Source organism: Cyprinodon tularosa, unplaced genomic scaffold, assembly GCF_016077235.1.
Source record: "Cyprinodon tularosa strain WSP-4 unplaced genomic scaffold, ASM1607723v1 ctg22, whole genome shotgun sequence".
Lineage (NCBI taxonomy): Eukaryota > Metazoa > Chordata > Actinopteri > Cyprinodontiformes > Cyprinodontidae > Cyprinodon > Cyprinodon tularosa.
Window position 1 is genome coordinate 1982520 of NW_024038821.1, and position 27225 is coordinate 2009744.

Below are 27225 nucleotides of genomic sequence, written 5' to 3' on the forward strand. Positions count from 1 at the left end.
ACCGCTTCGAAAAGACTTCCGGTAAAGACTTTCAAATTAAAATCGATTCACCTATACATTTAGTGTCAAATATAGCTCTCTTTTATTTAAAAGCTGAGTGTGAAAATTTCTAAACTGCATGACAGGAAAATTTCTTTGAAATTCGTTTTTTCTGGAAGAAATAAGAAATGTTAAAACCAACCCCTGGCTCTAGTGTTCAGGTTCTAGTAACCAGACTATTCCATGGTAACGGAAAAATTAACCGCACATATCCACACACTCTCAGTTATTAAAAAGAGAGCGATTTAGGCTAAAACTGGCGTGTTTTGAACTCTTTAAAATCCTACTTTTATTCTGAAAACATTTTTTCCACATTCCATGTTGGTTCCGTTCCTTGCTTCACGAACTGGTTTATACCGCCCTGCTCCGGATCTGCGGCGTGCCCCTGTGATGCATTCAAGGTCCTTTGAAAGCAAAACTAACAAATAAAAAAGACGCAAAGCAGTATGCCTATCTAACTTAAACGAAGTTGTAATAATCCAACGAAACATACTTACTCATTAAAAAGTCTCAACATTTTTCTAGCCTAATATATTTCATGGTACTCTAAAGTCAAACGTTTCCAGCTTTAATAAAAGTTGGAAACCGTTTAAGTGGATATTTAATAGATATATATTATATGGCTTACTTAATACCAATGACTGATCATGTTACTTGGACAAGTAACTTTATCGCTTGGACTGTTAAGTAGGACTCTGAACTAAAACAATGGTTTCTTTGAAATACATTATAAAGCTGACATTGGAATTTACGTGCTTTTCGCAATGCGACACCAAATAAGTTGATTGTGGTCCGCTCCGCCTCATGTGGATGTATGGCGGAAAAAAACACGCTTAAAATGTGTGCATTGCCATGATGTCATAGGGGCAGAATCGATAACTTTATACAAAGTAGCCCTCTTGGAGATTATTTACCCATACTAATGTTTAACAAACCCCTCATTGTCCCAACTGGGGGAGATACGCCCAATTTGAATAGGAGGAAATATGTTTGATAGTGACGCCATGAACACCGCACCCTTGACTGGTCCTCGAAAACACATCCCTGCTTGCTCCCACCCTCTAAACAGAAATAGTAGTCTTCCTCGAAAGCGTCTGTCTGGAAAGCTGACGTCTAAATATATAGACGGTCGTTTTAGGTTGCATGGATCACTATTTTGTTACAAAGTAAAAATGTGTCCAGTTATTTTGCACCACTTTAAAACACAAGGACAGCTCGCACTTGAAATGTGTTGACTATAATTTGAATTTTGGTTCTAATACTTAAACGCTATCTGTATTGTAAGGTTACTCTTACAGATGAAACGTCTAAATTATGTTTTGACTGTGAGCTTATCTACTTTCTGACCTTGTACATCAAATCAACATAGATAAATTGTCACTGGGTAATGTCCTCTAGTTAGGCCTACCTCACATGTTTTCTATAGTGCTGTAGCTTATTAAACCACTGCATGTAAGTTTAATATTTATTTTATTAACTATACCTATTGGTTATGGATTTATGCTTCATAAAATGTATATAATTTGCAGAAAATGTTGTTAACCCTTTCCAGGAAGATGTGCTCTAAACCTTGTTTATTCTGGGCACCTTTTGCTGACGTATATCTTATAGCCCAAACAGATTTGCTACAAACTGAGCAGAATTATATATTGAAATGGTTTGTTGTCAATGCTGACGTGAAATGTCACCTACATCCTCGCCAAGCAAACAGTCATTAGAATAAAAATACAACAGGTTCTATTATTTGATACCATCCATATATTTGCATTTATGAGATAAAATCAAAGGATACAGTCCCAACTGTTTTTTTGCAGGGAACCAAAACAGCTCTTTCCTTTTTAGAGACATAGACCAGTATCAGCTATTGCAGGCTAATAAAGACCTCAATAACTCCCCATTATTGTTCTTATGATTCAGTTTGCTTTTTTCTAAGCCATAACAAAGTTTTATTCATCCACTATGTAAAGCTTGGAACTCAACGCTAATTCTGACATTTTGAATTGAAAAATCTTCCTGGATGGGAAGCGAAATGTCTTCAAACTTGGAAACCAAGTCCTTTGGATTGTTTTTTAATTGTTTTGGAATGACTATGACCTGGATGACAGAGAATCTTGAGAAGAACATCCAACTCTCATTGTTACAAATACCTATTGAGTCTTTATTTTAACATATTTTATCCTGTTTGATGCAGATAAAAGCTGTTTTTTTGCTCTTCATCCCACTATGGCATCAGATGAGATTTGATCTTTACACTAAAGATCAGAGTTTAGTCTCTAGCTCCCCCCAGTGTTTAAATGAGGGTAATGCACCAAACAGTAGCAGTGCAAAAGAAATAGCTGTTAAAGCTTAAGCTGTTTAGAAATTCAAGAATTATTGGAAATATACCTAAAATGTAAGTTTCAATGTCTTACAAAACTACTAATAGTAATATTATTAAATAAAAAGCCATTTTTTATTATTGTTTTTTTTTATTTTATTTTCTAGATTTGCTTACTCTTTTCCTCTGCAACACATATGAAATAAGCTATTTTGTCAAGCAGAGACAACAATTAAATGTTTTGGCTTGCTTGCAAGGCTGGATCTGATTGTGGCTGAATTATTTTTGTAAAGTGGAATGGGAAAAAAAAAAAAAAAGTCATTATGAGATGTACACAACTAGACTGCCCAAGGTCTTGGATTGTTTGAGCACCATCAGTCTGACCTAGAAAAAAGTGTAAATGCTTTTGATCAAAAGTATGAAGCCAAAGTTTTGCAGGTTTGTAAAAACCAAAACTACAACTATAGTGCAGGAGCAAATTAAAAGAAAAAGGAATAAAAGGATAAAAACAATAAAACCATAAAGCATTATAAAAATAAGCATTTCAGGACTCTGCAGTAAACATATTTTAACAGAAATAGGAGTAAATTCCATCTATTACATTTAATGAAATTATAATAAACCTGGTAAATAACAGAAATGAAATGGATGATGAATGGTGAACAGTAATGTTAAATTAATTGTATTGTACTTACATAGCGCTTTATCAAGTCAAGTCTTGAGAAGCAAAGCTGCAATACAATCAGCGCCACCAGGCCATCTGACCACCAAGGACACAGGGACAGAGAGGGACAGAGCAGGAGCTCAACCAACAATTCATAGGTTGCAGGACAAACCCTTAAGTCCTGAACCACTGTCACAATCAAAAGGATGGACTGCTGATGAGATGGAAATAGTCAGCTAGAAGTCTAGTGGCTTGGTTGGTAAATATAAGCATTTGAGCTGACTGCTGGTGGATAAAGAGAGAAACCTTTAAAAGCACAGTTTTCTCGTTGTTTGATTAGCAAAATTTCCCAGGATAATGATCTGGCAGAAGCCAGATCAACTGAAATGAAAGCAGTCTGAAGTTACTTCATTCATAAAACCCAAACCCCTTGGGGAAGTGCCTCAGATATTGGAACTGAGGTTCAATAGCAAGAATGGGAAAGAATGGAAGTAACTCTGAACCTGTGACTCATCTGCAGAGAGCACATGTTCCTGCTCTCTTAATGGATTTGATTAAAGTCAAGCAGAAGAAATTCTGGGAAAGGCAGGTGGTCCGCTGGGGAGACTGCTGGCTGAAAACGATAGCTCGGAAGCAAGTATGGTGTCAGCTATGAAAGATTTAATAGAGGCTCTTTACTCACTGATCTATGGACATATCAGCTGAACATCTAGCAGGAAAAACATTTAGAATTCAGACTCATATATTTCTTTAAAAAAATATATAGTGAACAGTCAGGTTGAACAGGGCCAGAGTCTTTACTAAAATGATGATCTTTGAAACAGAAACTTTTGTTTGATCTGAAATTGATAAGCATGTTCCCCATCTCAAATTTCTGCATAGAGCAGTAAAGGGGGGAATGTTTTGCTGAAGGAAACAAAATTGACTTTTTATGTTCTGGAGAATTGTTGAGTGGTAATAATGCAAAGATGGTGCAAATAAGTTTCAAACAAGTTATTTTTGATAAACATATTAAAAATATTGTTGCAACTGAAACTGACTGCTCCTTTCATTGTAATCATACAAAGGCTGGTTAGAATGGTTAGAGTCAGCATAGCACATTAAGAGGCCATAGTTTTTCTGAGTTTGGCTATTAATGTTTAAGCAGATCTACCTGTCACACCATGAATTGAATTTTTTATAAGGACCATAAACATCTAAGGTCTGAATGGTCTCTGATGACCTCTTGTGGGCAAAAGGAGAAGTGTCTACTTCAGTACAGATTGATGCCTGTGATTTCCAATATAGATATAGTCCCATTACTCATTTGTTTACAGAAACATCTGCAAGCAGTATGAGTAGTATGACTATGCCATATAAAATATAATATGAGTGGATTTGTTTCTATTGCTATTATTTTCTTTCCTCTTTGTTCAAGAAAGTATGATAAATCCATTTTTTTCCCTGCTCATTAAACATCCCAGTGCCTCTAACCTTCAGCATACTGATTTAATGATGTTATATATCCTTAATGCATTTTTACTTTTGTGGCTTTATGCTTTAAGAATGAATTTATTTAAAAAAACAAAAACAAAAAAGCAAAGTGCAGTTTTGAAATATAAAGTTGCTCAATGAAATAACATTTCTGGAAATATTTTTTAAAAGCTGTTTTTTCTTTAAACTTATGTTAACTTTAATCCCCTGGTTTGTGTTTCCAGAGATCATTTAGAGTTGTGTGTCTCTTTAGAATCAAACTTGATTCATGAAGGTGATTCAGCACTCTTTATCATAGTTATGGCTAAAAGATAAAAACTAGCATTTGTTGTTATTTTATCAGTGTATCCAATATTACTCATGGCTTATAAGCTTTGAAACAGATGATAGAATGAGGAAAGGAAAAAAATAAAACCCCTTCCTTATGCTGAACTTTCAGGCCGAAAGAACATTTGTGAACTAATAAATTAAAGTTATCTCAGATTAGCACTGATTTCTCAAATTGCATTTCAATTAAAATGCAAATAGCTCTCTGAGGATGATATAAAATCGTTTGAGAAGCATTTTCTTTCCAGAGCATCAGCAGACATAATTCAATGTGCTGTAATATGTACTGAGTTGTGCAGCATATAAATTGCAAAATACGATGCATATTGTTTGGATTGAATGGTAGAGCAATAGTGGAAAGGTGGGAAATAGAATAGACAAGTGGATTTCAATTCAAAGACTATATGAATTGTTTTTTTTTTCTTTTTAATGCTTTTTTTCAGTATTTAGGGGTCAAAGCTTTGACGATGAGAAGCATCTATTGCCACTGTTAATTTGAAACCTCCCTTCCTGGCAAACTGGAGACTAAAATTTTTTGCCCCCTTCTTTTGAAAAACTAGCCCAAAAATTTTAAGGTTTGTTATGTCTTTAAATATCAGTTTTCAAGTCTTGTCACAACTTTGCAAACATTGAGTTTTAAACCACCCCCATGTTGCTCCAGCTGTATGTATGGATTATACATGTGGTGTAGTATAAATATTCCTTGTATAAAAAAATAAATAAATAGAATTTGTTCTTTTAACATAAAAATTATAAGTAAGTTTAAATTATATCAGTATTTTGCAAGATACTGCAGACAAATTTGTATTATCTGATAGCACTGGGCCATGCAGAAATAGGATTAGAGTGGGCTATGAACCACTGACCAACAAGCAAAATGGCTTTTGGGGAGAAGTGCATAGGTCAAAACATTTCACCAGCTCCCATCTGCCTGTCAGAGTCGGTTAGACAGAGGAAATTAACATGGAGACAAAGAGTTGGGAGCATGAAAGTAAACAGGAGAGATGGAGAGGATGTGTTATCTGTGTCTGTAAGGGAAACACAATGACAGCTCGAGCTCCGCTGCTGCTGCTGTTGCTGTTTTTTTTTTTAGCAGCTGTCTGTATGTGGTGATGAGGATCTATGATAATAGATATAACCTCAGGCTGAATTTAATTTCCTTTGAAAGGGGAAACCGAGGAGCACAACATTCTGGTTTTCAGCTTCTGCACCATGACTTATTAGAAAGATAAGAAAACATGGCACCAGTTTTAACAGTTTAATCATCAGTTCTCTTTTTGGTCCTGACAGAAGATGAGGAGGCACCGTTCAATGTTCTGTGACATTATTGAGCCGCTATTTTGTTAAAAGAACAACAACAAAAACATTAAATATGTGAATTTTAAGACAAATGAGGTGAAAGCAAGGGGAAATACATTTATTCGTGATTTCACTAATGGTTGCATTATTAGCAACTTACAGTGAATGTTAGTGATCAACCAGCAATGGAAACTAGAACTGAAAGAATATTTGACAGAAAAAGATGCCTTTTTGTGACCTAATGAAAGTAAAAACTGATTTTATTTTAAAGTTTAAACTCTTGTAATTTGCTCGTCCCCCTGACTCTGAAGCATTTCATCTTCTGACTCCGGACTGTTCTGTGGGCAGAAGGGGATATAACGGACCCAGGACTGGCTTCGAAGGCATGAGGTGATTCCAAAAGGGAGGCTATAGACCTCTTCTGATGCCAAGGCTTGACTGGAGTCTTCAAGATGTTCTGTGTTCCAGGTGTGAAGGCCACGCTCATGCTTGGATCCTAAATGAGGGTCAAATGTATATTTCACAAAGCAGTTTACAAATATGTTGATAATTGGCACAAAAAAAAAGCCCAGTTCTGGTCAGGCATTCTTGCCCATTATATTGTAAAAACATTTGTATCCCCTAAACTTCCATGTACTTTTTTCAGGATTTATGATGCATGAAAATTAAGCAGCATAGTGTTTTAAAGTATTTTAATCACTGAATTAATCCTTTACAAATGAAACTCTGAAAAGTGTGGCACACACTAGTAAGCCCCCTCTACTCTATTTATTTTCAATACCTGATCAGTATTAACAAAGGTTGAAATCTGCCTAGGGGTTTTCGACAGGATACTGGAACTGTGCTGGATTTGCATCTTGATGTGAAAATAATGTGTAACAAGATTAATTAAAAATATTTCAAATTACCACTTTAAATCTTTACATTTTATCTCACACATCAAGCTCTAAATCACTTAAGGTTGCAGTATGAACAAAAAAAAAAGGAGGAAAATCAGAGATGGGTCATTAAACGGTTTTACTTAACGGTATAGTGGAGGATTTTTGTGAATTTTTGAAAAGACCCGCCCTCTTCACTTTGAAAAAGAAATGCACATGCACAACCCTGTACCCACTCCCAAGAAGGAAAGCCTATTAAACACGTGCAAGAGCATACACAAGCTCATTTCTCCTCATGCATTCTCTCTTTAAATGTTGCTGTTTGCATAGCTCATACAATCTTACTTAGCAAAAGATTTGTAATTTTTCCACTATCTCAGACTCACCACTGGTAAGTGAAAATGGGGACGAGCACTAGGACATCCTTATGAAAACATATCACCAGAATGATTGACAATTAGGAGAACCACTTATTTTAATGATCCACTAAGAAAAACAACATCCTCCACTATACATTTAAGGTAATTTAAAAATTATGTAAAGCTGTATCCTTGTTTAAGGATACAAATATACAATAATTAAGAACTATTATAGGACATAGAGATTATAGGATTATTATAGGACAAAAGATGAAAGTCTAAGATAAGCTCTAGAGTATACCCTGACATCAAACAAGTGAAAGTTTCTACAGGCTAGCAAGTGATTTAGCACAATAAAATTGAAGTATTGCAATGAGCAGACCTGCAGCTACGCCAGTTATCCTGCTGTCTTTAAGCAAATTTGGCTCAGTTTCCAAATTCACGGTGTAATATACACTATATTGCCAAAAGTATTTGCTCACCTGCCTTGACTCACATATGAGCTTAAGTGACATCCCGTTCCTAATCCATAGGGTTCAATATGATGTCGGTCCACCCTTTGCAGCTAGAACAGCTTCAACTCTTCTGGGAAGGCTGTCCACAAGGTTTAGGAGTGTGTTTATGGGAATTTTTGACCATTCTTCCAGAAGCGCATTTGTGAGGTCGCACACTGATGTTGGACGAGAAGGCCTGGCTCTCAGTCTCCGCTCTAATTCATCCCAAAGGTGTTCTATCGGGTTGAGGTCAGGACTCTGTGCAGGCCAGTCAAGTTCATCCACACCAGACTCTGTCATCCATGTCTTTATGGACCTTGCTTTGTGCACTGGTGCACAGTCATGTTGGAAGAGGAAGGGGCCAGCTCCAAACTGTTCCCACAAAGTTGGGAGCATGGAATTGTCCAAAATGTCTTGGTATGCTGAAGCATTCAGAGTTCCTTTCCTTGGAACTAAGGGGCCAAGCCCAGCTCCTGAAAAACAACCCCACACCATAATCCCCCCTTCACCAAACTTTACACTTGGCACAATGCAGTCAGACAAGTACCGTTCTCCTGGCAACCGCCAAACCCAGACCCGTCCATCAGATTGCCAGATGGAGAAGCGCGATTCGTCACTCCAGAGAACGCGTCTCCACTGCTCTAGAGTCCAGTGGCGGCGTGCTTTACACCACCGCATCCGACGCTTTGCATTGCACTTGGTGATGTATGGCTTGGATGCAGCTGCTCGACCATGGAAACCCATTCCATGAAGCTCTCTGCGCACTGTTCTTGAGCTAATCTGAAGGCCACATGAAGTTTGGAGGTCTGTAGTGATTGACTCTGCAGAAAGTTGGCGACCTCTTCGCACTATGCGCGTCAGCATCCGCTGACCCCGCTCCGTCAGTTTACGTGGCCTACCACTTCGTGGCTGAGTTGCTGTCGTTCCCAAACACTTCCATTTTCTTATAATACAGCTGACAGTTGACTGTGGAATATTTAGGAGCGAGGAAATTTCACGACTGGATTTGTTGCACAGGTGGCATCCTATCACAGTTCCACGCTGGAATTCACTGAGCTCCTGAGAGCGACCCATTCTTTCACAAATGTTTGTAAAAACAGTCTGCATGCCTAGGTGCTTGAATTTATACACCTGTGGCCATGGAAGTGATTGGAACACCTGATTCCAATAATTTGGATGGGTGAGCAAATACTTTTGGCAATATAGTGTATATTCATTTATGCATTATGTCTAAGCATAAAATGCAAGGTTTTGTTGTGTCCTTGATTAATCATTGATGGCTGTTTACACTTATCAAATGATTTTCTCAATCAAACTATAGTGCACCATGTAAATATATATAGTATACATGGAAAATTGGGTTATATTGTAAAAACAATCCTCAAAATGTTAAAAGTTTAATACTGTTACAAAAATGTATGCATTTTATTCATTGTTGAGCTGACCTGTAACCAAAAAGAAAACAGAAAAGCTAAGAAAGAAACTGGAAAATCATTACAATGTATTACTAATCAACGAGTGCTAAATTAGCCTAACTTTATCCTTAGATCAAATCATAATATCACCTCAGAGTGACCAGAATAAAGCCCATTAGAGGCATATGTTAAAAGACTTGCAGCTGTTATTGCAGCAAATTGTAAGGCTGCAAAATATTATCTTATGCAGACTGCACTTTTCAGATTTTTATGTGTGAAAAGAAAAATTATTTTATGTATTCTTTTCCTTCCACTAATGTAATAAGCAATTATTTGCATTGGATCTATGATATGAAAAGCTTGAAAGTACATTTAGATTGATATAGTAAAAACAAATGTGAATAAGCTAATGGGATAACTTATGTGAGGCATGCTGAACAATTGCAATGAGTCAACAGCCACACAAGCGAGTGTAAACACTCTAAAGAACACTGGTTTTCGCTTATTTATTTAGAGTAAACTCACTTTTTGTTATTGATTCTTTATGTGCCTAAATTCAAAGTAAGAGGCAAGATAAAGCTTTCTGACAACTCTCCACTTCAGCTTACCAGGAATCGTGTTATCTAGGAAGAAGCCAAGGAACCCTCCTATAAACATATGGGTGGTGAAAAGCACACTCAAAACTTGGTCCACCTCTTTGACGCCTGTGTCACATGCAGAAAGGACAAGAAAATGAAATATCAACTTGGTTTGGTATATACTTCAGCTGTTCCTCCATTTAAAGCAGGAACAGCTGAAGTATATAAATCAGGTAATATTCCACACACACACCTGTCTCTAGAATGCCTGGGTTCTTCGCAATCCAGTTTGGAATGACAAGCGCAGTAAAGATGGAGAACCCAAAAACAAAGATGTTCCGAGAAGAATTCATATCTGTGAACTAACCCCCCAAAAAATATTACTGAACTCACCACTACTGGAAAAATGCATTTGTCAACAGCAGATAATAATGATATACAGATCCTTTTATTACCTGCAAATTTGAAATTCCAGCAGCAGATATGACACCAAACATGATCAGAAACATCCCTCCAATGACAGGAGTAGGAATGGTTGTGAAGATGGCTCCAATTTTGCCAATCATTCCCATCAAAATCATGAGAAATCCACTCAGGAGGATGACAGCCCGACTCCCCACCTGTAATCAAAGAACAAAAAAAGGGATTATGTTAAGAGTATTTTGTGAAAGAGGAGAGCTGCATTAGTTTAATATATTTCTGAGGGAAAATTTAAAGCTACATTGAACACAAGAAAGTAAATTATCTGCATTTTCCACACTCACCCTTGTGATACCAAGAGCTGCCACGTTCTCACTGAAAGATGTGGTGCCGTTCCCTGTCCCAAAGGCCCCTGCCAGTAAAGAGCCAATCCCTTCGACACCGATCCCCCTGCTAATGGCATGCTTTGGAGGAGGAGGAGCCCCTGATAACTTGGCGCAGGCGTGGTAGTCACCCACAGACTCTGCCATCGAACATATTATTCCCGCCAGAATCCCAACAACAGCAGCCAGGTTTACGGTTGGAATCCCCCACTTTCCTGAATGAGAAGTCAACTTCGCTGAATTGGTCTTTTAATCAATCAAGCTTGTTTTTTTTTGCTTAGGCTACATACCAGGGTATGGCAGTGTGAACCAGGAGGCCTGGCTAACCACATTTCCCTTCACATCAGTGCGTGCCAGGTGACCATATTGAGCAGAATCAGATGGCAGGACGTCAAATATGGTGAGTAGGTAACAGACTAACCACGAGACAGCAATGCCCAGCAGAATCTAATTGACATCTAATATGGATTAGAGCTCTGATAGTGACAACTTAGTAAATTTTAGTCTTAAATGACATGCATGTCACCGTATGTGAGCAGAAGATATCGTACAGGCATGATTTGAAAGATGTAAAACTTTGAGATTTTCTCTTTTTTGGTTTTGCTGCATGAAGGGACAGGAATGGGGATGAGACGGAGGTACTGAGAGAAGATGATAATAAGCCCTGTTGTCCTGTGAGTAGAGGAGTATGATAGCATGCAAATAAAAACACAACAACACAACTTTAGAAAAGAAAAGTTATATAATGTATTTTACAAAGCAGATACTTACAAAGCAGAAATGCCCCAGTGGCTTCCAGCTTTATCTCCGGCTGAGTCATACAGAGCCAGGCCTATAAGAGACACTGTGGGAGCGATGGTTAAGGGGCCAATGAAGCGCATGAGGAACCCAATGAGGCCAGAGAAACCAACAAGAATCTGGAGGACAGATGCCACCATGATAGAGCCCTGCAGCTGTGGACAGAAACACAAAACACAAAAGCATGAGCATTTATGCCACTCTTTCACTCTATTATGATCACAACTTGTTGTAGTTCCAAGAATAGAAAACAAACACAGTGCCACTAAGAAGTACTCACTACCCAGTTTCTTTTTAGATTGATCACTTTAAAACCACTTGTTTTAGTGGGATTTTATGTGACAGGCAAACACAAAGTACTTTTCCGTCAAGGATGCACAATGATAAAATAATGTTGCTAAGTAATATCCTAAAAGGTGTTCATATTATCCAACCTCATTTTCTTATGCCAATAAATGAAATCCACTACAACCCATTGCCTATTAAATAAAATCCACACACACAAGCTAAACTTAGTAGAAACACAACTGCTCTATGAAGGTCTCAGAGGATTGTAACAATTGTAAAAAAAACTTCACGAAGACCAAGAATCCCAGTAGACAGGAATTAATAATGTCGTAAGAAATATTAAACTAGGTTAGTGTTGGATTAGTTTTTCATATTTCTTAGTTTGTTGTATTCTTTTATTTTTTATCATTAGGTAGATGCTGCTGTTCTGTTTATCCATTGTGCTTAGTTCTGACATCACACAGACACCTCATTGTCTCCATAGTCTGCACCTCCTCTATCCCCTATATAAGCTCTTTGTTGGACATAAGTGGTTGCTGGATTATTCCTTTGTCCTGCCCAATCTTTATTACATGTTCTAATTGTTGTGTTCTCTTGTCATGCTCCAGGCCTGGGTTCAGGGATGGGTTGTCTCTCTCTCTCTCTCTTCTCTGCAGGGTGGACTGGCAGGTGCTCCTCATCACTGCTGATTTCAGCCCTTCTTAAGGAGCAGAGACCAGGAGGAGGGCGTCAGTTCTTTCTCGCTTCCAGCGTGAACCTGAAATCCAAGCCAGAGAAATCACAAGCCAGGGAGCTGGACTCCTCTGATCGCCTGCCTGTCCACCCTCAAAAACCATCTGCACAAGAGAGACTGAGGGAACCGCTGGATTGCACTGGACCACAGACTTCACCCCCCTGGCTCCGGGCAAGCCTCCCACTCTGTGAGTTTTGAGCTCTCCACATTCTTACTGCCACAGGCTGTTTCTGACCACCTCCTTCGCCCTCCAAGCAGGCCAGAAGATACCAAACCAGTCATCACCTGTCTACCAGCACTTTACAATAAACCAGTTAAAACTAACTGTCTGTCTCCATGGTTGCTCTGATCCCGAGTCGTTCTTTTCTATCATGACAGAAAGAACTGACCAGCCTGACTCAGGGGCGCAACTTCGGAGCGCAGTTTCCCACCAGGGGTTATTGCTAGGACAGCATGAGGCTCTATTACAATCTATGAGCCAACAGCAGGCACAACTTTGTCAAGCCATGAGTTTACTGACTCACGAGATTCAGGACCTAAGAGGACAATTAAGCATGAATCAACCTACCTCTCCTTCTCCCCCAGCTGTCCAACCTCCCGCTGATATCGCGCCGCCTTCGACCTCTGGTGTCGGGGTGTCCGCACCTTCTCCAGAACCTTTCTTTGGTGAGCTGAGTAAGTCCAGGGGTTTCTTATTGCAGTGCTCCTTAGTCTTCTGTCGTTCCCCCAGTCTTTTCCAGATGACGCTGGGAGGATTTCCTATGTTGTCGGTCTCCTCAGAGATAGAGCCTTGAGTTGGGCGGAGTCATTTATTGATGAAACGAGCATCCTCAGTCTTAGTTATGCTGAAAGAACGTTCTCCTCCTCGTTAAGCGAGGCTGCTAAGAGACTGTGGTCTCTGAAACAGGGAGGCCGCTCGGTAGCCGACTTTGCGGTCGAGTTCCGGACCCTGGCTTCTCAGACAGGTTGGAACGCCCTAGCTCTTAAAGCGGCGTTTCTTAATGGACTCACCGAAAAATTAAAAGATGAATTAGCCACCCGAGACAAACCCTCAGACCTAGAGGAACTGATCGGTCTAGCCATTCGGGTGGACGATCGGCTCCGTGAAAGAGCCCGTGAGAGACGGGGACAGGACCCTCTTCCAGCGCAACGCCTCGCCCCTCCCTCCTCGGTCACGCCTCCTAGTTACCGTTCGACTCTCCCAGAGAGCCAACCGTTGGGCGAACCCATGCAACTAGGCAGGGCTCACCTGTCCCCGGAAGAAAGAGACAGGCGTATGAGGGCTAAACAGTGCCTCTACTGTGGCACCTCTGGGCATTTTCGTTTTGACTGTCCCGTCCGCCCAAAAGATCCAGCCCGCCAGTAGTCCAGGGGATACTGGCGGGCGCGTGTTCTGAGACCCCCGCTCCCTGGTTTCTTTTACAATCTGTTATTTGTTTCCAAGAGTCACAACATCCGGTCTCAGCCCTCATAGATTCAGGCTCAGAGCAGAATCTTATTGATCCAGCCTTGGTTAACAGACTTCACATACCTGTTCGTTTGTTACCATCTCCAGTCTCAGTAGTTGCTTTGGACGGCAGCCCCCTAGTCACCATTACCCATCAGACACTTCCCCTTAAATTCATTTCTTCTGGTAATCATCATGAAGACCTCTCTTTTTTTGTATTTCCCACCAAACACTCTCCTGTTGTTTTGGGCTATTCGTGGTTGGCAGCCCATAACCCTCTAATTAATTGGAGGGAGTCACGAATTGAAACATGGAGCACCAGTTGTCTGGCTTCGTGTCTGCAGTCAGCCCTTCCCCGTTCTTCAATAGACCCTGTTTCCCCAGAGGTTCCTCCTGATCTGTCCCAAGTTCCATCTGATTATCTTTACCTCCGGCGTGTGTTTAACAAGGATCTAGCTCTAAGCCTCCCCCCTCATCGTCCCTACGATTGTTCCATCGATCTCCTCCCAGGGGCTCCCCTGCCGTCAGCCCGTCTTTATAAACTGTCTCATTCTGAACAGGGAGCTATGGAGAGATATATAGCAGAGTCACTGAAAGCGGGCATTATTCGTCCATCATCCTCCCCTGTTGGGGCAGGTTTTTTCTTTGTCCAAAAGAAAGATAAAACACTACGTCCCTGCATAGATTACAGAGGCCTCAATCAGATAACTATCAAAAACAAATATTCCTTACCCCTTCTGGCTTCAGCCTTTGATACAGTACGTGGAGCCACAATCTTCACCAAACTGGACCTCCGCAACGCTTATCATCTGGTCCGTATCAGGGAGGGAGATGAGTGGAAGACGGCTTTCAAGACACCGATAGGCCACTTCGAGTATCTGGTCATGCCTTTCGGCCTAACTAATGCCCCAGCTGTCTTCCAAGCCCTCATAAATGATGTACTCAGAGACTTCATTAATCATTTTGTGTTTGTCTACATAGACGACATCCTCATTTTCTCTAGAGACCCCAAACAACATCGGCAGCACGTCCGCCAGGTCCTCCAGCGGCTCCTAGAGAACCGTTTATTTGTCAAGGCAGAAAAATGTGAGTTCCACCGTGAGTCCATAAGTTTCCTCGGCTTCATCTTTGAGGGTGGACAGGTGAAGACGGATCCAGCCAAAGTCAAAGCTGTGGTCGACTGGCCCACACCCAAGACCCGAAAGGACCTCCAACGCTTCCTTGGGTTTGCCAATTTCTACAGAGTGTTTATCAAGGACTATAGTGTCATTGCCTCGCCCCTCTCAGCCCTCACTTCCACCAAGACAATCTTTACTTGGTCTCCTGGAGCCGATCAGGCTTTTCGTTTCCTCAAGGAGAGGTTCACAAAAGCCCCCATCCTGGTTTACCCTGATCCTTTGGCCCAGTTCACCATGGAGGTCGATGCCTCGGATACCGGGGTCGGGGCCATCCTGTCCCAGATGTCTGTCTCTGATGGCAAGCTCCATCCCTGTGCTTTCTTTTCTAGGCGTTTCACTCCAGCCGAGAAAAACCATGATGTGGGAGATCGTGAGCTGCTGGCCATTAAACTGGCTCTGGAGGAGTGGCGCCACTGGTTGGAGGGGACAGAGTTGCCAATTATTATCTGGACAGATCATAAGAACCTTTCCTACATCCAGTCTGCTAAACGCCTGAACTCTCGTCAGAGCCGTTGGGCACTTTTTTTTTTCACGTTTCCATTTTACCATCACCTACCGCCCTGGCTCCAAAAACGTTAAACCAGATGCACTGTCCCGACTGTTTCCTGCCACCCCTGATTCCACTGATCCAGAGACCATCATCCCCAAATCCTGCGTCATTGGGGCGATCGCCTGGGGATTGGAGAAACAGATTCAACGGGCGCTGGAGAATGAACCTGATCCTGGAGGCGGCCCTCCCCGCCGACTCTATGTCCCTTCTGCTGTCCGTTCCCAGGTAATCCGCTGGGGGCATTCATCTAGGTTCTCTGGTCACCCTGGCTCCAGTCGCACCATTGCCTTCATCAGACGATATTTCTGGTGGCCGTCCCTAAACAGGGATGTTTTTGAGTTTGTTTCTGCCTGTCCTGTCTGTGCCCGCAACAAATGTTCCAGCAGACCACCTTCTGGCCTCCTCCAACCTCTACCCACGCCTAGTCGTCCGTGGTCACACATAGCCCTGGATTTCGTCACTGGTCTACCCCCATCCAATCACAAGACGGTCATCCTCACCGTCATCGACAGGTTCTCCAAGGCATGCCATCTGATACCACTGAACAAACTTCCATCTGCTCACCAGACTGCCAGACTTTTGTTCGACCATGTGTGTAGACTCCATGGCTTGCCGACGGAAATTGTGTCTGACCGTGGCCCACAGTTTGTTTCCCAAGTTTGGCGTTGTTTCTGTCAGTGCCTGGGGGCTAAGGTCTCACTTACATCTGGATTCCATCCCCAGTCTAATGGTCAGTGCGAAAGGCTGAATCAAGAGTTGGAGAACACCCTCCGTTGTGTCTGCTCCCACAACCCCTCCTCCTGGAGTCAGCTCCTTACATGGGTGGAGTACTCACATAACTCGCACATTTCAGCAGCCACTGGATTGTCCCCCTTTGAGGCATCCCTAGGTTATCAGCCCACACTCCTTCCCTCTTCCTTCCCTGATCCAACCTTTCCATCCGTCAGGTCATACCTTCAGCAGTGCCGCAAAGTCTGGGATCAGACCAAAGCCGCCCTTGAATGTACCTCCATTCGAAACAAGAAGTTTGCTGACCGCAAACGCATCCCGGCGCCTATCTATTTCCCTGGACAAGAGGTGTGGTTGTCTTCTAGGAATTTTCCCCTATAGGCTGTGTCAAAGAAACTGGCCCCTAAGTTCCTCGGTCCCTTTAAGATCGCCCGCATCATCAGTCCTACAGCAGTCCGGCTCAGGCTTCCGCCTCACCTTCGTGTACACCCTACTTTTCATGTGTCTCAAATTAGACCTGTCACCTCTAGCCCGTTATGCCTTCCTTCCAGACCCCCTCCACCCGCCCGGATTGTGGATGGTCACCCTGCCTTCACGGTTCGACGCATAGTGGCTTCTAGGCGTCGTGGCCGCGGCTTCCAGTTTCTGGTGGATTGGGCGGGGTACGGCCCTGAGGAGCGGTCCTGGGTTCCTCGTTCGTTCATTTTGGATCCCGGCCTCATCTCAGCCTTCGAGGCCTCCTCCACTGGACGGCCGCCAGGGGGCGTCCGTTAGAGGGGGGGTGCTGTCATGCTCCAGGCCTGGGTTCAGGGATGGGTTGTCTCTCTCTCTCTCTCTTCTCTGCAGGGTGGACTGGCAGGTGCTCCTCATCACTGCTGATTTCAGCCCTTCTTAAGGAGCAGAGACCAGGAGGAGGGCGTCAGTTCTTTCTCGCTTCCAGGGTGAACCTGAAATCCAAGCCAAAGAAATCACAAGCCAGGGAGCTGGACTCCTCTGATCGCCTGCCTGTCCACCCTCAAAAACCATCTGCACAAGAGAGACTGAGGGAACCGCTGGATTGCACTGGACCACAGACTTCACCCCCCTGGCTCCGGGCAAGCCTCCCACTCTGTGAGTTTTGAGCTCTCCACATTCTTACTGCCACAGGCTGTTTCTGACCACCTCCTTCGCCCTCCAAGCAGGCCAGAAGATACCAAACCAGTCATCACCTGTCTACCAGCACTTTACAATAAACCAGTTAAAACTAACTGTCTGTCTCCGTGGTTGCTCTGATCCTGAGTCGTTCTTTTCTATCATGACATCTCTTAAATTTCCCACATTGTTTATATTTGATCACTGCTGCACTTTATGGAATAGAAATGTTCATTTAATGTCTGGCAAGCTCTATTGAACCTACCGTATTTTCACGACCATAAGGCGCACCGTACTAAAAGGCGCAGTCTCAGTTATGTGTGCCATTTCTGTATTTAACACACACATAAGGCGCACCGGACTATAGGGCGCGTTTTTTATATACAGGTACATATCCTCTACTACCTTTAAATACCTATACTGCATATTTAAAAATACAGCGGGCCCAAAACTGAGTATGATTGTGCTTTATTCATGTATTTATTACAAAGTATTAATCAAACTTGGGAGCTGGCCGTGAGACAGACACATCGCAGATGACACAGCGCTGTGATCACTCCTAAATTAACGTAAAATCCTGAAACCTGCCGACGGAATATGTTCGCTTTTATTACCGGTATCCTGGTGCCTGCAGTTTAAATTATTTAGCTAGATGAAAAACACCTGCCAGCCACTGCATGAACCCGGAGGCTACCCAGCCTAGAGGCTGCTGATGAAGGGATTTCTGCTGTCGGTGCACCGCTGGTATGTGGGGGTCTGAGCGCCTCCGACAGAAATAGATAATCTGGATGAACTGACTGCAATTATTAAGTTTTCAGGTGGACTTTCTCACTTAAAAACATATTAAAACTACTTTATTCCCCCTGATCACAGCAAATATAGCTGCAAGATTTAGATTATTTAGATGAAAAAACACCTGCCAGCCACCGCGGTGAAGAGGAGGAGACCCGCCCAGAGGCTGCTGTTGAATTAAGTTTTCAGGTAGAAAAATAGAGCGGGAGCAAAACTGAGTATGTTTGTGCTTTATTCATGTATTTATTACAAAGTATTAATCAAACCCATCAAAGTCATCATCCTCTGTTTCTGAATTAAACAGCTGCGCTAAATCAGACATGCCAATTTCCCCTTCTTCGCTGTCAGTCACTTTCCGTGCAGCGCGGCTCCTCAGAAATAATGCCTGCTTTTGCAAAAGCTTGAACAACAGAGCCAGCAGACACGTTAGTCCAAGCATCTACAATCCATCCGCAAACGGTGGCGTAACTTGCCCGGCGCTGCCTTCCACTTATCCTGGAACTGTGGTCTCTGTCTGTCACCCATCGCTCCCACGCCGCTCGCAGCCTTACTTTGAACGGCCGCTTCACACTGATGTCGAGCGGTTGAAGTTCCTTTGTCAGACCCCCGAGATAACGGCGAGCACAGCGTTTATTTTTTTTCACCATGTTTTTCACATCGGCTGTGAGATGGGCACGCAGCGATGGTGATGCGTGGAAAAAAGCACCTGGTCTCCTCACATACCTGCCTCAGCCAAGCTTTCATCATCTCCTCATCCATCCAGCCCTTTCCATTTGCCTTAATATGTCATCAGAGTGCTGTGTCTGTCTCGCTGTCAGCTCCCAGATCAGCTTCTCTGATTCGTGGATGCGGCGCTTCCAGCAGCAAAACTTCAATTTTTCCATCTCGATCAGCAGCAGCGCGTTCGCGGCGCGCTCCCGAAGCTCTGCGCCTGCTGCTCAAAACGCGCTGCGGGACCTTTTGCTGCGTCTATACGCTTGTCAACCGTTGACTTTGCATGTAAACTCGCTGCTTCTGCTGCACCTGCTGCGTCCGGTTCACAGCGAGCGCATTAATTTGTTTCACCATGTTTTTCCACATCAGCTGTGAGATGGGCACGCATGGAGTCAGATTAACAGCGATGGTGTGGTGATGAGTGGAAAAAAAACACGTGGTCTCCTTACATTCAGCCACTCTTTCATCATCTCCTCAATGAGGTGGTCTCAAAAGTCGCACTTGCAACACACATAGGGCGCACCGCACATTTTGAGGGGAAAAAAAGACGTTTATGTGCGCCTTATAGTCGTGAAAATACGGTAATTCCGTGTTGTAAACACTCTGTGTATACAAAATGACAATAAATATGGTCTAAGCCTAAGTCAAATTATTATTGGGAATTCACAAAAGGATTTAATACATTTCCTTATTGTTTCATCCCTACACAAGACTTATTTTTTACCCCCACAGCTTTCATGTTTGTACTTTACAACCAAAGGCATGAAAGTTAGGAAATAAAGACTTTCCCAAGCTTTTAACATCTTTGATAACTATGAAATCTGTCATTCTGAAATGAGTCTAGGCTGGAACAACCACAAACCTGGCAAGACAGAACCATTCACATAAGATCATATTCAGAGAAGAAGCAATGATCCCAACCGCAGCAGAGACAAACAACTCAGGTGCATTAATTTGTCAATTTATTTTGCACGCTATAAATATGAAGTGGCAAGAACTGAGCCGCCGGCTCAAAATAAATACTGTTTTTAAATTGTCATGGGGCCTATGGAGTACACAGCAAACCCGTGGACAAGGATACTTTGGTCAGATGACACAGATATTAAACATGTTGTCTTACCTACATGCAAAACAATATGTGACGCAAAATAAACTTTACATCACCCTGAGCACACCTTTCATATGATGAAGCAAAGTGATGGCAGTATTATGCTATGGAGCAGGAGTGTAAGGTGAGGAGAATATAAGTGTAGGCCTGTTATAACAAGATACAACATGTTGGAGGCTTTAAAAGACTGATGCTCAGGTTTACCTTTCTGCAGGACAATAGCCCTTAATGCAAAGCCACGATGGAGGGGTTAATATCCAAACATACTCAGGTGAGAATATATAACTAGACTTAAAAATTCATCTTCTGATGCTTTCCTTTTAATCAAACTTAGCTTGAGCTATTTTGCCCCTAAAACATGTAGAAAAACCATGAATCTGTATTTGTGCAAAGCTCATAGATACATATCGTAGCTGTAATCACAGAAACACTCAGAAAGGCTGAATCTAAATGCATACTGGATATTATAGATATTAACTTTTATTTGCAAAAAAAAAAGAAAAATCAGAACCTTTACCTTTAACTTTACCATTATATGTTACTTTGTGTTTGCCCTTAAGAGAAAATCGCAATAAAACACATTGAACATGACAAAATATGAATAAGTTCGATGGATAGTAACACAGTTGTAAGAAACTGTATCTGAATAAAGGAATTTGTGTTTTGGCTCACAGTTCTCAAGCGTTTCTGCCACTCTTCAATAAAAACAGGGGAGGAGGTGTTGACTAAACTGGCATTCTGGGTCCAAGCCGGGCACTTCCACTCTGGTGTAGATAAAATGGCCATAGCTGGGGTCACCAAGGCAAAAGTACCTCCCTGCAGGATAGGAAGTCTTCAGGGTTTAAGAAAAAAATAGATGAAAAAGAATACAATAAACCCATTTAAGTCTCAAGATTTGCAAGACTACAAAGGGACATAGAAAGATTTCAAGCCTGATCATTTTATTCCAAGTTCAATTTGCATTTAATAAAATAATAAATGGAAAACAGGTTTCCTACGCAGGAATGTTTTAGTGGTTTTAATGTTTGCCAAATAAAAAATGATATCTGCCTATGTTTAATTTTAAGATGTTAAGCCATCTATATTTTTAGCATAACCTAACATCTGCTAAGAAGAAGAGAATGGAGAACCATTCATCATTGTCTGTCATTCTAGTGAAAACTGAAGTGCTTATTCTACCTGGTTTAGCCAAAGGGAAAAAGTTGAATGGAGTACTGTTTTCAGTTGATGGATGGAGTTCGGCAGAAAAAGGATCTAAACATATATAGTTACATAACATATAATTGGCTTTGTGCAAGTTTCCATAGAGATGCTTAATCTGGTTCTTGTGAACTTCCAATATAATGATGTCATCGTTTAAAACACAAAGGCTGTTCAGCAAATTTTGTGACTCTGAGCCACTGTTTACTAACAACATTTATAAAAACCTCAGGAGCGTCTCTCACCTGACTCCAAAAGTAACCTGCAGAATTGTGCAGAGGCCAGAAACAAAGAATATGTTGTTGATTAGAAGACCCTGGGTGAGGGTGTCATGCTGCAGGCATAGTCCCTCAGAGAGGATGAGAGGGATGGCGATGATCCCACCAAATGCTGTCAGGTAATGCTGTGAATGAGAGAAACATGAAACTGGATGTGCTGACACAAACATGACACCCAAAAAGAACTTAAAATGAGGATGGTTGAGGCATGCCTATTCTGCTTCGCTATTCTAAATACTTCACTGTAATTTCTATGTCTAAATTCTAAATTGAAGCCATTATTCCATCATAATATGTTGGCATATTTTGTGTATTTTAATCCTTGTGTCATTTCCTGTTATATTTCCATTATGTAATCTCAGTTTCCCTCAGTCATATGTTTCAAAATCAGCCATGTGGACTCATTTGGCCATGAGGATAATTAGATTTAACCTCTGACATGATTCAAACGTATACCAGAACCTGTCTATCAGTAGATAGTGCAGCCACCTTAAACACTACAAATCAGAGAGCACTGTGCTGGTGCAACAGGTGCCTGTTATTTTCCAGTTGGTTTCACATGTGATTATATCAGGCTTTGTTTGTTCCAGATTTAGTGTTTAGGTAAAACTTATGTTTGCCTCATGTGAAAAGGTTTATTGGTATGTTTAGAAGAAGAAAGTAATTGGATCTTATTTGTAGCCTTTTTTTCTTGTAGAAATATCATGTCCAACTCACCTCTTAGTTTCAGATTTTCGCCCCCTGTAGGTTTGAGTTTGACGCTACTGCTTTAGTTATTTTACCAGCAAAGAAGTCATGCATTAATTTAGACCGTTTAACCCTCCAGTAATCAACTTCACCACCTTTTTGGTTCATTTGATCCTCTGTTGATGTTTTCTGAGCATCTGTTTTGGTACGATATAAAACCCAGTAAGCTGACTTTACTTAAAAAAAAAAACAATACAAACTTTTTGCCAATAAAATTAATTTTATTGAATTTAAAAATAGTACGGTCAAGTTGTACGCATACGTTTTCCACAACTCAATTCACTTAAGTAGAATTAACTTATGAGGATAATCCTTTGGAGGAACTATCCGTTAGGAGTGTCCTGTTTAGATCAACATTTGTTCCTTAGATAAGGCTGCAGGCATGGATGTCTCCTCATCTGCAAACCTGTACGATGTAAATGTGATGATGTGGCAGAATGGAGTTGTATAAAAAGCCTCTTTAAACTCTTTAACAATCGGGGCCACTTTCCAAGAAGTTACCCCAGGGGTAAGCAGCTGCCTTCTGTAAACTCTAAGCAACTTCTCTGATCTGAGTAAGATTACAATTTCAATTTTCAAATCTTTAACACAAACACATCTGTATAGTCTCTGGTATTCTACATGAGCTATATGTTTAGATTAATAAGCTTAAAATTCAAAAGAGGACGATTCTAACATTGGCATAAGCAGTGCTAAAGATTCTCCCAAAAGCTTGTAACTCGTGTTGCCTTTCTCTTTCCATCTGTTTATGTTTCCATTTTAGAGTCCACTCTAAATATAAACAGGAAAAAGTTGAGAAATATTTGAAAAAAAAAAAAAACCAAACATTTGAAGCTTTTTGAATTTTTCTATGGTTTGCAGCAAATAATTTAATGCATGAACTAAGTAGGCCTCTACTTCGTTAAAGTAAAAAAAGACAAAAAAAACAAAACAGGCAGTCTGCAAGGATGTGGCAGAGGCACGAAATGGCTAAACTGATCTGGAGCCAAAAATGACTTTTTTTCCTTTAGTTTCATAGTACAGTATAGTTCTACTCATTTTAAAATGATTTAACTGGACTGCCTAAAATCTAAATAATTTAAGTTTTTAAATGTAAATAATAATTAAGTTGGGCAAACTTAATTAAATAACTTGCTACTAATCAAAGCAATTAATTTAGGTTGGAGCTGTATTCCCCTTATAGAGCTTGGTAGTGGATTTTTCATTAATGATTCCCTTAAAACATCCTTATGAGCTTTCGGTCAGTGTTAATAGCTAAACTTGTTTTGAACACACTTGGGTTATGGGTTAAACATAACAGAAATAATTTGTTTCATTAACCAGCTCTTTAAATGTTCCTGACCTGGTAACTGTTATTCTGTCTACTATTATATGCTTAAACTGAACTCTAAATGAAGAAAAATCTATTTTTTCTCAAACATTAAAATAACTTTTCATAACAAAAGTTTTTTTTTCTTCCTGAAATTCAAGGTATTCCCCTATCCCCCTATGTACATTAAGCAACTTTCAGCTGGTCTGGATTGGGAAGTTAATAACCCTGCTGGGAATCAAAAGTGGAAAAACTCAAGATAATCATAATTGAGCTTTATTCAACTCACATTGGAGAAATTTATCTCTGCATTTAACCCATCCCCTTGGGGAACATTGGGCTGCCAGTGTGCAGCACCCAGGAAGCAGTGGGGGGTTAGGGGTCTTGCTCAGAGTGCCAGAGTGGGAGTGGGGCTTGAACTCAGAAATCGCTGGATTCCAAGTGCAACACCAAACACCAGGCTGCCACTCCCCCATAATGTCCAAGCTAATTTCAACAGATGATACAGATGATAAATTCTACATTCTCCTCTCAGACTATATATCTCAAAGTTTAAAAAGTGGACAATCAAAACAATCTTTCCATTTGATCTGGGAATCCGACCAGTAAAAAGGGAATTATTTAGCTTCAATCCTATAAAATACAGCTTTTGACCAATTTGTTAAGCAATGGTGTTTTGCCTAGAAGTAGGTGTATTATTTATGCTTTTCCATAAATGAGCGGACACTTAAAACTATGAGATGTAGATTCCTGTATGTTCTCTGTTTATTATTTAAAAAAATGATTCACATATGTATTTAAATTATTAGTGGTAACTGATTAGATTTTCATTAATTAGTGAGATTATTCAAGGAAAGTCTTGTCAGCCAAAAAGCGGGGAAAAACCACCTGAATGGCCAGGAAAATACAAAGGTACCAAGGAGGAACGTCGGTCACACAGTAGGTGGGTTTATTTCTGTCTTCTGTCGCACAGCTGCTCTGGCTGGTCTCCTCACTGACCTCCTCATGCATCTGTAGTACCACATGCAAAAAAAGCAAAAAATAGAAAAGAAATGTCTTTAGCAAAGCCAAGTATATATATATATAAAAAAACAACAACAACAAAAAAAAACAGAATAAATTGTGAAGATTTAGGAGATGACATCTATGGACTGCTTTACTGAAAGTTTCTACATACAGGTGCTGGTCATAAAATTAGAATATCATGAAAAAGTAGATTGATTTCAGTAATTCCATTTAAAAAGTGAAACTTGTATATTATATTCATACATTACATACAAACTCATATATTTCAGATGTTTATTTTGTTTAATTTTGATGATTACAAATGACAACAAATGAAAATCTCAAATTCATCATATCAGAAAATTAGAATATTGTGAAAAGGTTCAAAATTGATGGCCCCTGGTGCCACACTCTAATCAGCTAATTAACTCAAACCACCTGCAAAAGCCTTTAAATGGTCTTTCAGTCTAGTTCTATAGGCTACACAATCATGGGGAAGACTGCTGACTTGACAGTTGTCCAAAAGACGACCATCGACACCTTGCACAAGGAGGGCAAGACACAAAAGGTCATCGCTAAAGAGGCTGGCTGTTCACAGAGCTCAGTGTCCAAGCACATTAATAGAGAGGCGAAGGGAAGGAAAAGATGTGGTCGAAAAAAGTGTACAAGCAAGAGAGATAACCGCACCCTGGAGAGGATTGTGAAACAAAACCCATTCAAAAATGTGGGGGAGATTCACAAAGAGTGGACTGCAGCTGGAGTGAGTGCTTCAAGAACCACCACACACAGACGTATGAAAGACATGGGTTTCTGCTGTCGCATTCCTTGTGTCAAGCCACTCTTGAACCACAGACAGCGTCAGAAGCGTCTTGCCTGGGCTAAAGAGAAACAGGACTGGACTGCTGGTGAGTGGTCCAAAGTCATGTTCTCTGATGAAAGTAAATTTTGCATTTCCTTTGGAAATCAAGGTCCCAGAGTCTGGAGGAAAAGAAGAGAGGCACTTCATCCACGTTGCTTGAAGTCCAGTGTAAAGTTTCCACAGTCAGTGATGGTTTGGGGTGCCATGTCATCTGCTGGTGTTGGTCCATTGTGTTTTCTGAGGTCCAGGGTCAACGCAGCCACATACCAGGAAGTTTTAGAGCACTTCATGCTTCCTGCAGCTGACCAACTTTTTGGAGATGCAGATTTCATTTTCCAACAGGACTTGGCACCTGCACACAGTGCCAAAGCTACCAGTACCTGGTTGAAGGACCATGGTATCCCTGTTCTTAATTGGCCAGCAAACTCTCCTGACCTTAACCCCATAGAAAATCTATGGGGTATTGTGAAGAAGAAGATGCAATACACCAGACCCAACAATTCAGAAGAGCTAAAAGCCACTATTAGAGCAACCTGGGCTATCATAACACCTGAGCAGTGCCACAGACTGATCGACTCCATGCCACGCCGCATTGCTGCAGTAATACAGGCCAAAGGAGGCCCAACTAAATACTGAGTGCTGTACATGCTCATACTTTTCATGTTCATACTTTTCAGTTTGCCAACATTTCTATAAATCCTTTGTTTTTATTGGTCTTCAGTAATATTATAATTTTCTGATATGATGAATTTGAGATTTTCATTTGTTGTCATTTGTAATCATCAAAATTAAACAAAATAAACATCTGAAATATATGAGTTTGTATGTAATGTATGAATATAATATACAAGTTTCACTTTTTAAATGGAATTACTGAAATCAATCTACTTTTTCATGATATTCTAATTTTATGACCAGCACCTGTAAATAAGCATCAAAGCTTACATGGAGACTTGTATATATATATATATATATATATATATATATATATATATATATATATATATATATATATATATATATATATATATATATATATATATATATATATATATATATATTTTTTTTTTATTTTTTTTTTTTTTTTCTTTTTTTTTTTTTTTTTTTTATTAGTGACAGCTACCCAACCTTTATCACCACAGCATATCATCTTTCTACTACCGACATCAAAGTGCAAGGCTTGTGAGTTTACTTAAACATATACATAATAAAATATAGAAGGAATAAGTTATTTTGAAAAAGTGGCCAAATATATCCGAATGATGCTGCTGTAAACACTAAGCATCGCAAGATAGGTGTGATTCTAATAACAGAACTTGATACACTTCCGCCTCACTAAGTAAATCAAAGCAAAAGCACAAGCACGTTTTCTATAAATCTACAATTGTACTTACAAATGCAGGGTTGTCAATTCCATTGCATTCCTTCTTTGAATTCATTACAGCTATGAAACAATGAGCTACTGTAGATAATTGTCAAAAATAGATTTGTGCAAAAAATATACCAGGTTATATATAGAGGTGACCAGAGGCACAGAAGTAGAGTTGGATTCCAAGAAGAAGAGACACTAACCACTGTTTCTCCAAATCATTAATAGATCTGCCTCACCTTGATCCCAGAAGGAAAACCTGGTGCAAGCCTTGTACATTCCTTATCACCTATCGCTGTGTGTAAAAATACCAGGGAGGGGAAAGTGTTCTTGCCAACACAGCA

The 27225-nt window shown here is 40.7% G+C and overlaps 1 protein-coding gene across 1 annotated transcript; it reads right to left on the reverse strand.

Moving 5' to 3' along the window:
- Nucleotides 1–6223: 6223 nt before the first annotated feature.
- LOC119784122 (solute carrier family 23 member 1-like) lies at nucleotides 6224–27142 on the reverse strand. Its single transcript, XM_038286026.1, has 12 exons — nucleotides 26907–27142; nucleotides 24537–24659; nucleotides 21560–21717; nucleotides 20787–20946; nucleotides 11418–11599; nucleotides 11198–11318; nucleotides 10937–11093; nucleotides 10608–10861; nucleotides 10299–10463; nucleotides 10097–10205; nucleotides 9874–9969; nucleotides 6224–6615 (listed from the first exon to the last, which is right to left on the reverse strand). Exons 1-12 carry the CDS (start codon nucleotides 26949–26951, stop codon nucleotides 6392–6394), a joined length of 1794 nt encoding a protein of 597 aa, XP_038141954.1. The 5' UTR covers nucleotides 26952–27142; the 3' UTR covers nucleotides 6224–6391.
- Nucleotides 27143–27225: the final 83 nt, after the last annotated feature.